The sequence below is a fragment of the Typopeltis vanoorti genome, chromosome 6, assembly GCF_054136105.1.
Source record: "Typopeltis vanoorti isolate ZY-2024b chromosome 6, IOZ_Tvanoo_1.0, whole genome shotgun sequence".
NCBI lineage: Eukaryota > Metazoa > Arthropoda > Arachnida > Uropygi > Thelyphonidae > Typopeltis > Typopeltis vanoorti.
This window is the reverse complement of record NC_143554.1, coordinates 86625632-86639105: the sequence shown is the minus strand read 5'-3', so window position 1 is coordinate 86639105 and position 13474 is coordinate 86625632. Positions and strand designations below refer to the sequence as shown.

Genomic DNA, 13474 nt, shown 5'->3' with positions numbered 1-13474 from the left:
TGCATTCAAGGGGGAAATCTCAAACTCAAAAGGATTAATAAACAAAACAGATCTGACATAGACAGAAGAGTGGCTAACTGACAGGTACCAGAAAGTATGTATGTATGGATGTGCAGAATCTAACAGAAGGAAGATGAACAGTGGTATACTACAGTGTTCTGTATTTGGGCCACTTGGGGGAGGGGGGGGGATGATATCCAATTATTTGTTGATGAATGCGGTTTGGAAGAGTAAGTTATATAACTGATACAATCTGACCTTATATATAGTCAATACAATTTATTTCCTTCCGTCGACTTGAACACTAGTTACATGAGCAAATGACAGTGGATATTGACTAGTGTTGTCAAACATAAGATTATGCATTTGGGAAAGGGCATTACAAGCAGAGTATTATATTAATGGGGAATTTTGCTTCATGTAGTCAGTGAAGACAGATAATTGGGGTCATAGTGAACATAGTTAAAAGTTTAGCAGTTGCATTACTAAGGTGTCAAGTCATTGCAACAAATAACTGCATTGCTATTTTTATATGCACTTTACATTATTGTTGTATAGACACGTCCCCAGAGTCTGAAGACTCATCATGGGAGAAACAAACTATTCACACAATATATCATACCTCTTCTTGAACCCATTAACAGACAAAGCAATTACAACTGACACTGGCAATCCATTCCATTCATTCACAATTCTCCAATCAAAAAATCTATGCCTCATACCCCTACCAACCATGCCTTTACTCAACTTCTAGGGATGATCTCTTGTTCTTTACCCTCTAATCGAGTTCTGAAACATTTCCCCTGCATCAATCCTATAAAAAAAAACTTTAAGTAATTTTAGTGTTTCTCTCATATCCCTTCTATTTTGCCTATCAACCAACTTCTACAATCCACACACCCTCATTTTATCCTCATAGGCAATGTTCCACAGTTCACTCAAAATTGGTCTCTCGCATCTAAATCTTATGAGCTACCTTAACAATATTTTTTTTTGCACCCCTAAATCCCTAGCTTCATCTATTTCATTTAGCAGCATTAATCGATTTGTCTCAAAATGCATAACTTTACATTTCTCCACATAAACTGATACCTATACTGATAGCCTATTTAAATCATCCTGCAAGCTCTCCACATTGTCTTTATTTCTACCTAATTTTGCATCATCAGCAAACAACTGAATATTTCTTTTCAGATTATTTCCTATATCATTTATGCACAAATTAAACAATATGGTCCTAGCACAGAACTTTGCAGGACACCATTAGTTACCTCCTTTCTGCTGGATTTTGCTCTTCCATATACTACTTTTTTGATATCTGTCCAGCAGCCACCCTCTTATCCACATAACTAGTGTCATATCCATCCCCATTTGTTCTAATTTGCATAACAGAGTTCCATGTGGTATTCTGTCAAATGCATTTGCAAAATCCTCATGTAGAATCATCACATAGCCATTTACTCTATCGAACTCAGCTGTCATTCTATTATAAAAAGTTAATGACTGACCCTTCACAAAGGCATGTTGCCCCTCAGAATATCATATTCTTATCCACCCATTCCTGACTTCATACCAGTACATTTTTTCAGTACTTTTTTGCCACCACTCCTGAAATGAAATAGTGATTGGTCTATAATTTGCTACTGCAGTCTTAAAACCTCTCTTATTCAAATGAATTATTTTTCCTCTCTTTCTAATTCCTTGGAACTCTACCAGAAGTGAGACTTAAATTAAATAACCTAGTCAGAGACATTGCCAGTTCTCTTGCACATTCTCGCAAAAGGGGAGCTGATATCCCATCTAATCCATCCACCTATGTTCCCCGCATCACTCTCTGTCACATGTGTGACAGCATTTACCTCACTTGGATGATATACCAATGCAAAGTGGTCATTAGGTAGCTCAATAATTTTATCTGCTTCTGTTACTTCGTCATCACTCATTAAGATTATTCTTCCTTTTAAATGCAGCATAATGAAAGAATTCTTCCGGATTTCCTTTGGCCTGCTCAGCTAGTTTCCTTCTCATAATCTGATTTTGCCTTCCATACCATGCTGGTTACCTTTCTTGCCTGACCCTTGTACTGTTTCTGATCTTGCAGATCACTTTTCTCCTCATACACCCTCCACAACAGTTTTGTATTTTTGCAAATAATGCTTAATGGTACTACTCATCCATCTAACTCATACCTGATTAACCCTCCTAACCTTAGTAATACAATTTAATATTGCTTCATCGAGACGCCCCTTAATTATCTCCCATTCACTAATATCCTTCCAGTGAAGGGCTTTATGTCATGGCACAACTTCAAGCTTCCTCCTAATCTTGTCATAATCATTAAATATAGTTCCACATATACCCCTTCTTGATAAAATATTCTTCATGTTTTGCAATATGCAAAGTCAAGACCACATGGTCACTTTCCATAATTGGAGGCAATGTACCTTGGTTATGGATAGCTCTTCTGATCCTATGATGAGGCCAAATATTTTCGCTCCCCAAGTCCCCTCCATAATGTATGTTGCCTAAAGCGGTTATCTCTCAGCAGTTGAATAAATTCCATTTCCTTCCTTCTATGTGATCTTTCTTCCTTGCAATCCATATCTCCATAGTTGAAATCCCCCATAATAATCACTCAACCTGCACTCATTGTACTAATTTGATGATGCATGTCATCCAGATCATCCCTGGAACACCCCCCCCCCGGCCTATAGCAACAACCAACCATATAATTTGTCTTATTGACCTTGATATCACACCAGAGTGTTTCAAATGAACAGCCACCCTCCTGCCTATCTCTTATTCTTTTTGGTTGCAATTCATCTGCTATCATCATACCCCCTCACCAATCCTGTCTTCTCTATTCTCATTGAAAATATTAAACCCTTCACATTCTATCAGTGTAACTACATCATCTACTGTTAGCCAAGTCTCACTAATGCCAAAAACTTATCCCTCTTGTTCCTGATACTTCTAGCATTAGTATACAGAAACCGCAGCATCCCGTTAGGTCCCCATCCACTTCTACTTTCCTTCACTCGCTTCATGGATGCCTTCACACACACTCATCTGTATCTACTCTAATTGCTTAAGTTTTCCTGAATTTCCACTTCACCATGCTCAGTGAACAAAGCTTTCTCTAGACATCTAACACCAAAATCATTTAGTTGCAGTTCATCAGCATTATACAAATCTTTCTTTCTGTCCAATTCAGACCATAAGTCCATAAATCCTACATCATTCCTTCTGCACAATCTGCAAATTGATTCATTTGTTATCAACGTCCTCCTCCTCAATTTGCTATGATAGAGGCAAATTGAGACTTACAATTTTCACCTTCTTGGTCTTCTTTTTGCTTCATCCAACAACTCCTTCACATCCTTCCTCATAAAATACTTTTCACCTCTCAGATCATTAGTTCCGACAAGACAATTAGTTCTTTACTTTTTTCCATCTGTATGGAATGATTAATATCATTAATTTTTGCACCAGGGAAACATGATTTTGTTACACTTTTGCTCTCCTCTGATCATAGTCTCCATACATAATTTTCACCTTACTTAGTTTCTCATTTGTTTACATGATCTCAATTCTTACCTTGGACCACCTACTTCTGTTTCTTCTCAGTCCTACTAATTCCTTACCACTTCTGCAACTTTTCGATTTTATGCATTGTCTTGTGAGTGCATCTTCAGTGAATGCATTTGAGGATAGAGAGAAATAGTTAGTATGAGTAAATAAATGGAGTCCTTGAACTCCCTGGAGTTTAAGAGATAACAGAGTGGTGATTCCGAGTGATTGTAGAAGGTCATAATCAGTCTGCATCTGAATTAGTGCTCAGATGTTACTGGAATTTGAAGATGAGAAAGCAACTTTAAAGAAGGTACAAAAGCAATAATATCAGGATGGTAACAGAGATATCAGGATTGCAGACCACTATGAGGACAGAGTAAGAGGATATAACTACAGCTTGATGAACAGAAAGCAAAGAGATATGACTGTGACATTTAAGTCATGGAAAATTCTGGACACTGGGCAAACTTTCCACGTGATAAAACGCGCTATTCTAAGAGCTATTCTAAAGGGATAATGAGCAAAGAGAGAGAGAGAGAAGCAACTTTTGTTTTTTGCATGAAACATAGGAGCATGGAATACATTGCCTGATAGAGTGTGATGAGTACAGACTGTAAATGAACTTCAGGAGTATGATAGTATCATGTGCTATCTAAAGCAAACTGCCCCATGAGTCTTGTGCTTGCAATGGAGATCTGAATAATAATAATGATAAAAAAAAGTACATATTAAGGGATAATACTTTTTTTATGTACTCTAAAAGGCCTAAATAGCCATTTTGGCTATGAGTGGCTGGAAACTTATAACCTGGTCTAAATGCTCCTCTGAAGTCCATGATGAAAATGCATATGTTCAATGGCTCAAATCAAAATCTTCAGCTTCTCATTCAGATTACATTTCATTACAGCCTAAAAGAAGAAGTGTAAAAAAGTTAACAGTTCCAAAGCAGACTTTATAAATGAAATGCAATCAGCTTGCTTACTGATCATTAGCAGTTGAACCTTTTGGTCCCTTGCTTAGACCTAGCTTCTGCCCTTGTTTTCCATCTCTCTCTCTCTCTCTCTCTCTCTCTCTCTCTCTCTCTCATATCCTAATAATACTATGGTTACCTCACCCAAGGATAAGGCAGACCTCTTGACATCAGAATTTTCCTACAACTCTTGTTCAGATTACCAAGGAAAGTAGTCTGCAATACTGCAAACTACTCACTGCCTTCTCCAATCTATCAACAGGACAGAAAAATCTTCATTAGTCTTGATACTAATAAGTTGGTTGTTGCTCTAGTTGCGCTCAAAACGTGTACACTGGAATTAACATTCTGGATTTCCCTATATGGTATTATTTTCTTATACTATACTACCATTCTGTATTGCCTATATGAGCTGTCATATTTATCCAGAATCCAGCTAAGAGCATGGAAGCATGCCTTTATCCAGTCTGTACCCAAAAAGGTTGATAAAGGTCTGGCATGAAATCACTGTCCCATTGCTCTTACCTGAGTACTTTCGAAAGGATGTTAGAAAGTTAGCAACAACCAACTTCTTCTCCAATTAGAGATCCACCAATTAATGATATGATCACCAATATGGATTCTTCCATTCTTGTTCTACAGCAGATCTCCTTGCTAACCTTACCTTTCGAACCTATGCCATGGAAAAATTTGGAGAAACCCATGTCGCACTTCATATTTCAAAGGCATTTGATTGTGTCTGTCACAATCAAATGCATGAACAAGATACCATTTTATGGTCTCCCTCTTGCAGGATGTTCATTGCATGTCATGGTGATGGCCTCCTCTCATCAGATTTTTTTATCAGTACTGGAGTACCCCAGTGTTTTGTGCTCTTACCCATACTCTTCCTCATTTACATCAATGACATTCTCTCTCTGACTTCAAATTCTATTTACAGTTTTGCTGATGATGCTACTCTCTTCCTCTTTTTTATTCAAGAAGCCCTGCAGTACCCAAAATGATCAAACTTCAATATCTTCCATAACCAATGATTTCAATACTGTTTTCCTCACTATTTTCAAATGTTCTGCAGACAACTCAGTGAACTTCAATGGTATTGAAATTTAGACCAGTCTTATTACTTACAAGAAAGATCCTACTTCACTTTCACTTGAATCCAATTGAAGGTATCAATTCATTGTTTCTCTAGCTTACAGTTTGTAATGCAATGTAATGCAGCTTGTCTTGTGTATGGTCCAGATGATGATCTTGATATGAAGATCGAAACATCGGGATAATAAAAAGAGTTATTTTAACACGGTTGTAGAATCCATAATTTCAAAAATGAGAACTAACTTATCATTTTCTCTCAATCTCTCCACCTCTGCATTTTTGGAACAACCTCTCAAATATTGTTTTTCCTAATGAGTATAATCCCCAACTCTTTAAGGAACATATATAAAGGTTGGTTGATTGGTAGAGCCTCTGCTACTAATGGTTCATGCAAAAAGTTAAGCAAGTTTGAGCGCAGTTAGTAGTTGGAAGGGATCAATCATTCGATGCTGTTGGCACACTTTCTCTCGATGAGTCTTTGGACTCCCTGGAGATGTCACATAATAATAATAATATATTATGCGTTTTTCCTTATAGCACTCTCCTGTTACAAGTCTTGTAACATTTCATGTACGGGGTCATTATTAAAAATTTTAAAGTATCAAAAAAAAAAAAAAACTAAATAGCACTGATGATGCTGTATTTTTATCCATAAAAACATTTTCATGCTTCTTTTGACTTAATATATATTGTTTGAATATTTTGACAAATATTTGTAATTCTTATTATTCTATAACCAATTTAAAGATGAAAAAATAATATAATCTACCATTATGTTGATTTGCAAAGTAATGATCCTTCAGTTTTATTTTGTTGGCCGATTGTTACACACTTTTGCTTTAAAATATTATTTGTTTTCAAGTGGTATCAGTTAAAGTGCACTAATATAAATTAAGCAATGGTTTGATCTTTTGCAGAGACCTCGGTTTCGCCCCAGCAGGCTTAATAGACACTCGTCCGACCAGACTGATCCACTCACATCAGAAAAAGAAGGTTCTCGAGAAGCAAGAAATGTGTTATCTCTTGGTTCAACAGGAACTCTCTCATCAGTAAAAGAGGCTGACAGTAGACCCTCCAGTGCGGAGCAAAAGACTTCAAGTGAAGAGGCTGGAAAACGACCATTAGCCCATACTAGAGACCCGATGTCATCGGATGTGTAAATACATAAAATTGTTGTAGGGTTGGATTTATTTTTCTACCTAATGGGCTTTCTTTTATGTGTACAACGCCGTGGGATGAGTCTTTCAATTGCTGAAATGTGCTTGAGGGAGTATGTGTGCTGTGATTTAAGTATCTCGCCCATGTGGTTGTGTCCCAGCCAAGCTAATCAGAAGAATGACAGGCCTGCCCTGAAATTGTCTCCTTTGAATTAGTGCCTGTGAATAAGGATTAACAAAACAACGAGTTATTTGTTTTCAGTTCCTTCAAGCTCAGTTTGTTCCAAGTTTTATTTATTTTTGTTCACCTTGTTACATAACGTGCTATAGACATATATTAAGCACGTAACCCTGTGTACAAAAAATGTGAAGGGTAAGTGTTTTCTTGTGTCCCTGCTTACGTTCAAAATGGAGGTGTTTTAAGTGGTTTACTCAGGGAGACAGAACAAACCCCATATCAAGAGGAGTGCTTTAGTCCACCGTTCTGTGATAGTTTCTTTCTCTTTTTTTCTCTTGATGGGTCGGCTACAGGTGCTACTAATAAAGAACTATTGTCAAGTGTGCTGCCACCTAGTGGAAGTGTGTGCTAGCTGTGATTCCCTACAACTCTGTCCAACCTAAGCCTAGACTAGAATTTAGGATTAATTCTGCTAACGAACAGCAACTGGACATCTCCTACTATGGACTAGCTTCAAGTTCAGTATCCTCTCTGGCTTTATAATGAACTTCATATTCTGCTTTCAGAACTGTACATAGTAGGATTTAGAGAGGTGTATTACCTCATTGCCTAATATACTTAATTCTGCCTTTGTTACTGGTATGGGCCCGGAATTCTTGTAAGAAATATCGTACACTGGCACTGTTTTTGCATGTAGCATCTCACTATGTGGCCCAGTTGGTTTTATACCAGAGGCCTTGGCAATGACATAGATTAATCCACTAATCTATGCACCATTGGTCTTTTCAATGGCCAGTAGTTAGAAAATTATAACACAATCACAATCTTCTTTAATGGCAAAACAGGTGACTGACTCCAACTGCGTGCAGCCTAACATTAATTCCTTCCTTCACCTATAGCCTAGAACTCATTTTTAAAAATCTGCTAACAAAATCCATTTAAATTATGCATCATTGGCAAACATCATAAATGTAACCTTTTACTAACATGTGCACCTTTAAGCAGTGTAGTTAAACATGAATTATCGGGCCATTCACTAGCATCAGCCAGTAACACTTTTACTTAACCGTTTCCTATTCAAATGCAAAAAAAAAAAAAAGAAAAGAAAAAAAAAGCACTCATTGCTCTATTGCCTTCAGTAAGAGGATGCACAAAAATGAGTCAGACAGGAGTCTACAGTCCGGCACAATACTTTGTATGTGTGCAGTGACTAACCGGGCTTTGCTGGACTTCGAGTATGCAACTTTTGAATTCTCACTGCAGTTCAGCTTTACCGGTGATGCACCATTCGGTCAGTCTGGGGCCGTTTGCTTTCCTCCCAGTCATGTATAGCAGTTACTCACCAATCTTGTACATATGTTGTTTAAAATGCTCCATTTTTATATAAATTGTTACATATTTTACAGACAATGAATTGTTTATACACAACACAGGCCGCGTTTCTTTTAGCATGTTAGTGTACAGAGTCCCCCCAGGAGGTGCCCTTGAACAGGAACTATGCTGAAGACGAGGCCTTCCTTTCAATGTTAGCAAACTATTCCGTTGCTGGCCGTGAGATTATTTTGTTATCAGGTTCTCTGCTTGAGCCCGCTTCATTTCTATGACTGGTTAACTACAATAAAGATACCTATGCAACCATCTCCCCTGTTTTTTATTCATGTACCGCTGAAACACCCAAGTCAGTTGGAATGAGGTACAGAACACTGCAACATGCAATAATATCTTTGAGTCCTGCACATCTCTATACAGCTGTCATATAAAGAAAGCAGTAAGCACATTCTTAAAAACCTTTTATTTTCTTTATGCTACACTTTATATTTTGTTTTATCAGTTTGGGAAAGCATAGTCTTTTCCATTACGGGTGCAGAATAAAAAATTGGCAGCCAAGGATTCAAATATTTCTTCATGGTTTTGTGCTCAAACTGATTGTTTCAATCCTATTAATGGACAAAGCAACCCAACAACTTGTCCATTCCTTCTAGAAAGTGTAGTGGATATTTCCTTATTCAGGAATTTTACACCTTGCTTTGTTATTTCTACTGCCACTTAATCGCAGTTCTCCAAGAAACAGTTCTATAATCCTATAGCTTGAAAAGTAAACTTTTGTTTTCAGTCCACTAGTTTTAATAAAAGCATATGTAAGCAACAATATATGTGAAATGATCCCACTACATATTTTGTAATTTATTCAGATATTAAGCAACTTCAGATTAATTATATTTCTGTTACATTAGATACTATGCTTTTTTGTGTTATTAATTTGCCAGACAACGTTACCTTCCTGTAGAATCAAGTCTATATTGTGATGAAAAAAGCATAGGAGATTAATAGCAAAAATGAGTAAAGAATAGTAAAGCCTGTATTTTTTATGCAGAACCCTGAAGGAGTAAGTACAAGGTTCGAGTTTGGGTTTATAATAGCGTGGATACTTTCAAGGGAATTGATATTTCCTTGTCTCACTTTCTAAATATGTCGTGTGCGCCATCATATTAATGAATAATTACTTTTTATTTTTTTTTTGCAGAGAATTTGTGCAGTTAAAACCATTAATTTAAAGTTATTTGTTTATATTTGAATCTGATTCCAAAAAAGGGCATTCGATGTAACAGGAAATATAAACTACCCCTGTATTTTTCCTGTGTACTGTTTATTTTGTAACTTTGATCATTAATTATGAGCCATTCCACTTTCACTCATGGTTAGTGAGGTTTTAAGTCCCAATTGCTTTACACATGAATTGTAAATAACAGGTAGTGTCTATTTTGAGCTGCTGATTTACTGTTTTATGTGCATTTATTGCAAGTTATTCATATAACATAAATGGTTGAGAATGGTTTGATATACATTCCTTTAAATTTTATTGTAAGTTCTTAATCATCACTATGCTTACATTTTTCCATTTACAACAGTACATTTTCTAACTGCAATAATACCAGAGATTGAATGTAGTTTTATCCTAATTGGAGGTGCCCCATTTCTTTTTAGGACCTAACTGAATAATTTCAAGTGAAATAATGCATATACAAAAGTGAAGCTGTAGTTTTAAGACAGGGTTTCTAAAGCAAACTTTAAAAGCACTGCAAATAAAAGTAAGGTCAGCATCCTGTCATTTCTGATCCATGAAGTTCAAACACTTAACTTATTTCAAGAGGAAATCTTTACCTGTTTTCTGCAGCTAACAACCAAATCAGGTACAGTAAAAGTGGTTTTTTTTTATTATTTTTTATAACACAAAAAGCTAAGCTGAAACAGGGACTAAGGATGTAACCAGAAAACACTGAACTAACTCTAGTAAAATAAAGTGACATAAAAAGTATTCCTTATTGAAACTATAGATACTCACTATGGCAAAAAAAAAAAATGCTAACAAATCATACCTCTACACTTGTTTAAAAATTATCATACTTACTGGAACCCAAAAATTGTAATTATAACATGTCCAAATTTCATCTATTTGTTAGAAAGCCATAATTTCATTTCTAGTATTGTTTGATAAATGCAGTTGGAAATAAATGCTATCTTAAATTATTGCACTGGAAACTTATTCCATGCCAGACTATAATTATCAGTATAATTTATAAAATCATATTCTCAGAATGCCTTCTACAACTTAAAGCATTACTTTACAAATATCATGGCCTAATTTCTATATTCTTTTACTTCATTATCCTTTTGCTTTCACTTAAAGTCCCAATGAAGGATATAGCTTTTTTTTTTTTAATCCAAAGAAAAACTTCAAAGATAACCCAAAATTCTAGGTCTTTGTTCACAACCAATGGGTGAGTTGCAATATACAAAATTATCCAAGAATAATGCATTTTTTAAGAAAAATTGACTTTTGTTGTCTATTCTTTATCATTCATATTTAAATTTGGATAACACTAAAAATAAAACTAACTTTAAAAATTTAGTGAATTAAGATGGTAGATGATTTCATTGTCCAGTGTAAGAGTACCACCACTCTGATTACTGGAGGCTTAGAAACTTTCAGTGTTTGGTGACTAGCACAAAAGAGTCTGGATTATCTAATTCTTAGCCTGCTGAATGAACACTAAGTATACTATACTATACTATACATCAAAACCTTTTTGTGGTTGGGATGGACTAAAAATTAAATAAAATCAGCCTTAAAGTGATAAAATAATTCCTTGTACTCAAGATATAATTCCTGCTGCCTGCTAGTTATCGCATTTAAATTATTATAATGTAATAAAACGATCTTAAATCATATGCTTTAAAACTTGATTTTTCATTTATTGAATAGATCAATAGATTTCCATAAATAATGTAAACCATTTGAAAAATGTCACATAAAATTTCATCCTTGTATATGTGTTACAATGACTGATTTAAATGAGACCTAAAGAGTGGGCCAGAAAAAAGGAAAGGAAATATTGTCTTTGGAGCCATGACAAAAAATAAAATAATGCAAGTTTCACTTTGCCAATGACTTTATCGTTCAATTTAAGAGTTAATAAAAAATACATATTTTACATAATTTAATGATATCAAGGAGCTGTTGATGACAATTTAATATTATTATTATGTTGGCTCCTGCATGAAGTGATTACATGGCTCCTCGAGGGAGAGTCTGTTCCAGCTCATACAATACCTAAATACTTATTCATATTTTCTTTGAAAAAACACTGAAGATGCAATCACAATACTGGTAGTCCATTCCATATACTCACCACACACACACACACACACACACACACACATACACACGGACTTTACATGCTTCCTTACCAAGCTTCCAGGGATAGCTCGGTGTTTTTCCCCACTTGCCGTAAGTTGCATTATCTCATTTGTGTATATATCATACAATCTCCTTAATTTGTATGTTTACATCATATCTCCTCTTGGTCCTCACATGCATAATTCCTTTGTTTGGCTATCATCTTGGTTAATGTCTCCTCATTTCTACTGAACTCAAATGACCATATCTGTGCATAATAGTCTAGATGTGGTCTCATTAAAGTCCTTCTTCCAAGTTAATGTTTTCTTCAAGACTGTAGTTATCTGATGTGATAACTTAACTGCTTTAGCGAATGTGACACCTAAATTCTCTGTCTTCTAACCTTAGGTGTTTTGCTTCATTCACCACATGTAGCAAATCATCATTAATAAAATACTCTGCATAATATGTCCCTTATCATTCCCTCCAACTTTGCATCATCAGAAAATGATTGTATATTATGTCCAAATCAACCCCAGTATCATTACATATTAAACAAGTTGTGATGTGCAACAAAGTATAAGCAGTCACAGATAAGGAATAGCATGGGTAGAAGTGGTTATAGACCAAGAAATGAACTGTTATAAACTTTTATAAATGTCGGGAGTACCAGAAATAAGGGAAGTGAAATTGTTGCATTGATTAAGTTTATTGTCCCAAAAATAGTTAGTGAAGCATGGTTAGAATGATATCTTGATGGGAATAGAAATGGAAGGATATTGTATTTTTTTGTGAAAACAGGAAAGGCAAGAAGTGAGGGTGGAGTGCTGCTGATAACAGTGGGTGAATTATGTCCACAAAATGTTGAGAAATGAGGGTAAAATAGTGGTAGTGATTTTGAAGCAATATGGTGTGAGGTGAGAAACTGGAGTGTAGAGGGGTATGGTGGAGGAGGGACTGATGGGGAGTAAAGAGGAAATATATAAGGAATTAAGTAAACTTGATGTCAATAAGGCAGTAGGACTTCACAATATATCACTGTGTATTTGGAGGCCGATAATATCAAATGTATATGATATTTGGCTATAACCACTTATAAGAGAACTGGCTGTGAAGAAGTCATAGCCAGTTGTTAAGTGATTATGAAGAGCTTAGGAGACAACTAGGAGCTATAGTATAGAAAGAAGGGTTGAATGAAAAGATGATGGATGCTGCTTAGACACTGGTCAAGAGATACTTAAACAGCAGTAATAATGTCTGAGTGCATTCCAAAGGTGAAAAGTCTAAATAAAGAGTAAAAGCAATAGAATGAAGTGATCAAGCCTGAAATATTGAAGAAGGCATACTATGGAGGCAACATATAATGAATGTTGGTTAATAATCATTTGCATGAGGAGCACAAACAGCAGACCAGAAAGATTACTCAGTTGGTAAAGAGAGCAAAAGTTAGTTGATCAAGCCAAGAAAAATCTTAGTGAGTTTTCAATATGTGGCATGTAGTAAGAAGAATAACTATGGGAGAATGATGTAGTTGTTGACAATGGTAGATTAGTAACTGATGCAGAGGATATAGTTGAAATATTCAAAGAGCAGTTTATCAGGGTATTTTATTCTCATGAAGGCAACATGCGAAGCTGGAGTGTAGAGTACAGCAGAGGAGGGACTTACGGTGAGTAAAGAGGAGGTATATAAGCAATTAAGTAAACTTGGTGCAAATAAGGTAGTAGAACATGACAATATATCACTGTGTGTTTGAAAAGAATGTTATAGGGAATTAACAGCACCTTTAGCACACCTGTTCAACACATAACAGGACAGGTCCC

General features: G+C 35.7%; 1 protein-coding gene across 4 annotated transcripts in view; it reads left to right on the top strand.

Moving 5' to 3' along the window:
• The window catches only part of LOC150105668 (voltage-gated inwardly rectifying potassium channel KCNH6-like), a 373820-nt gene extending 364212 nt beyond the window's left edge, over positions 1 to 9608 (top strand). For all 4 annotated transcript variants that reach the window (XM_090394297.1, XM_090394298.1, XM_090394296.1 and 1 more), the window contains one exon: positions 6556 to 9608. In XM_090394297.1, coding sequence (XP_090250423.1) covers positions 6556 to 6798 — 243 coding nt within the window. In that variant the 3' untranslated portion in view covers positions 6799 to 9608. The remainder of the gene's footprint in view (positions 1 to 6555) is intronic.
• Positions 9609 to 13474: the final 3866 nt, after the last annotated feature.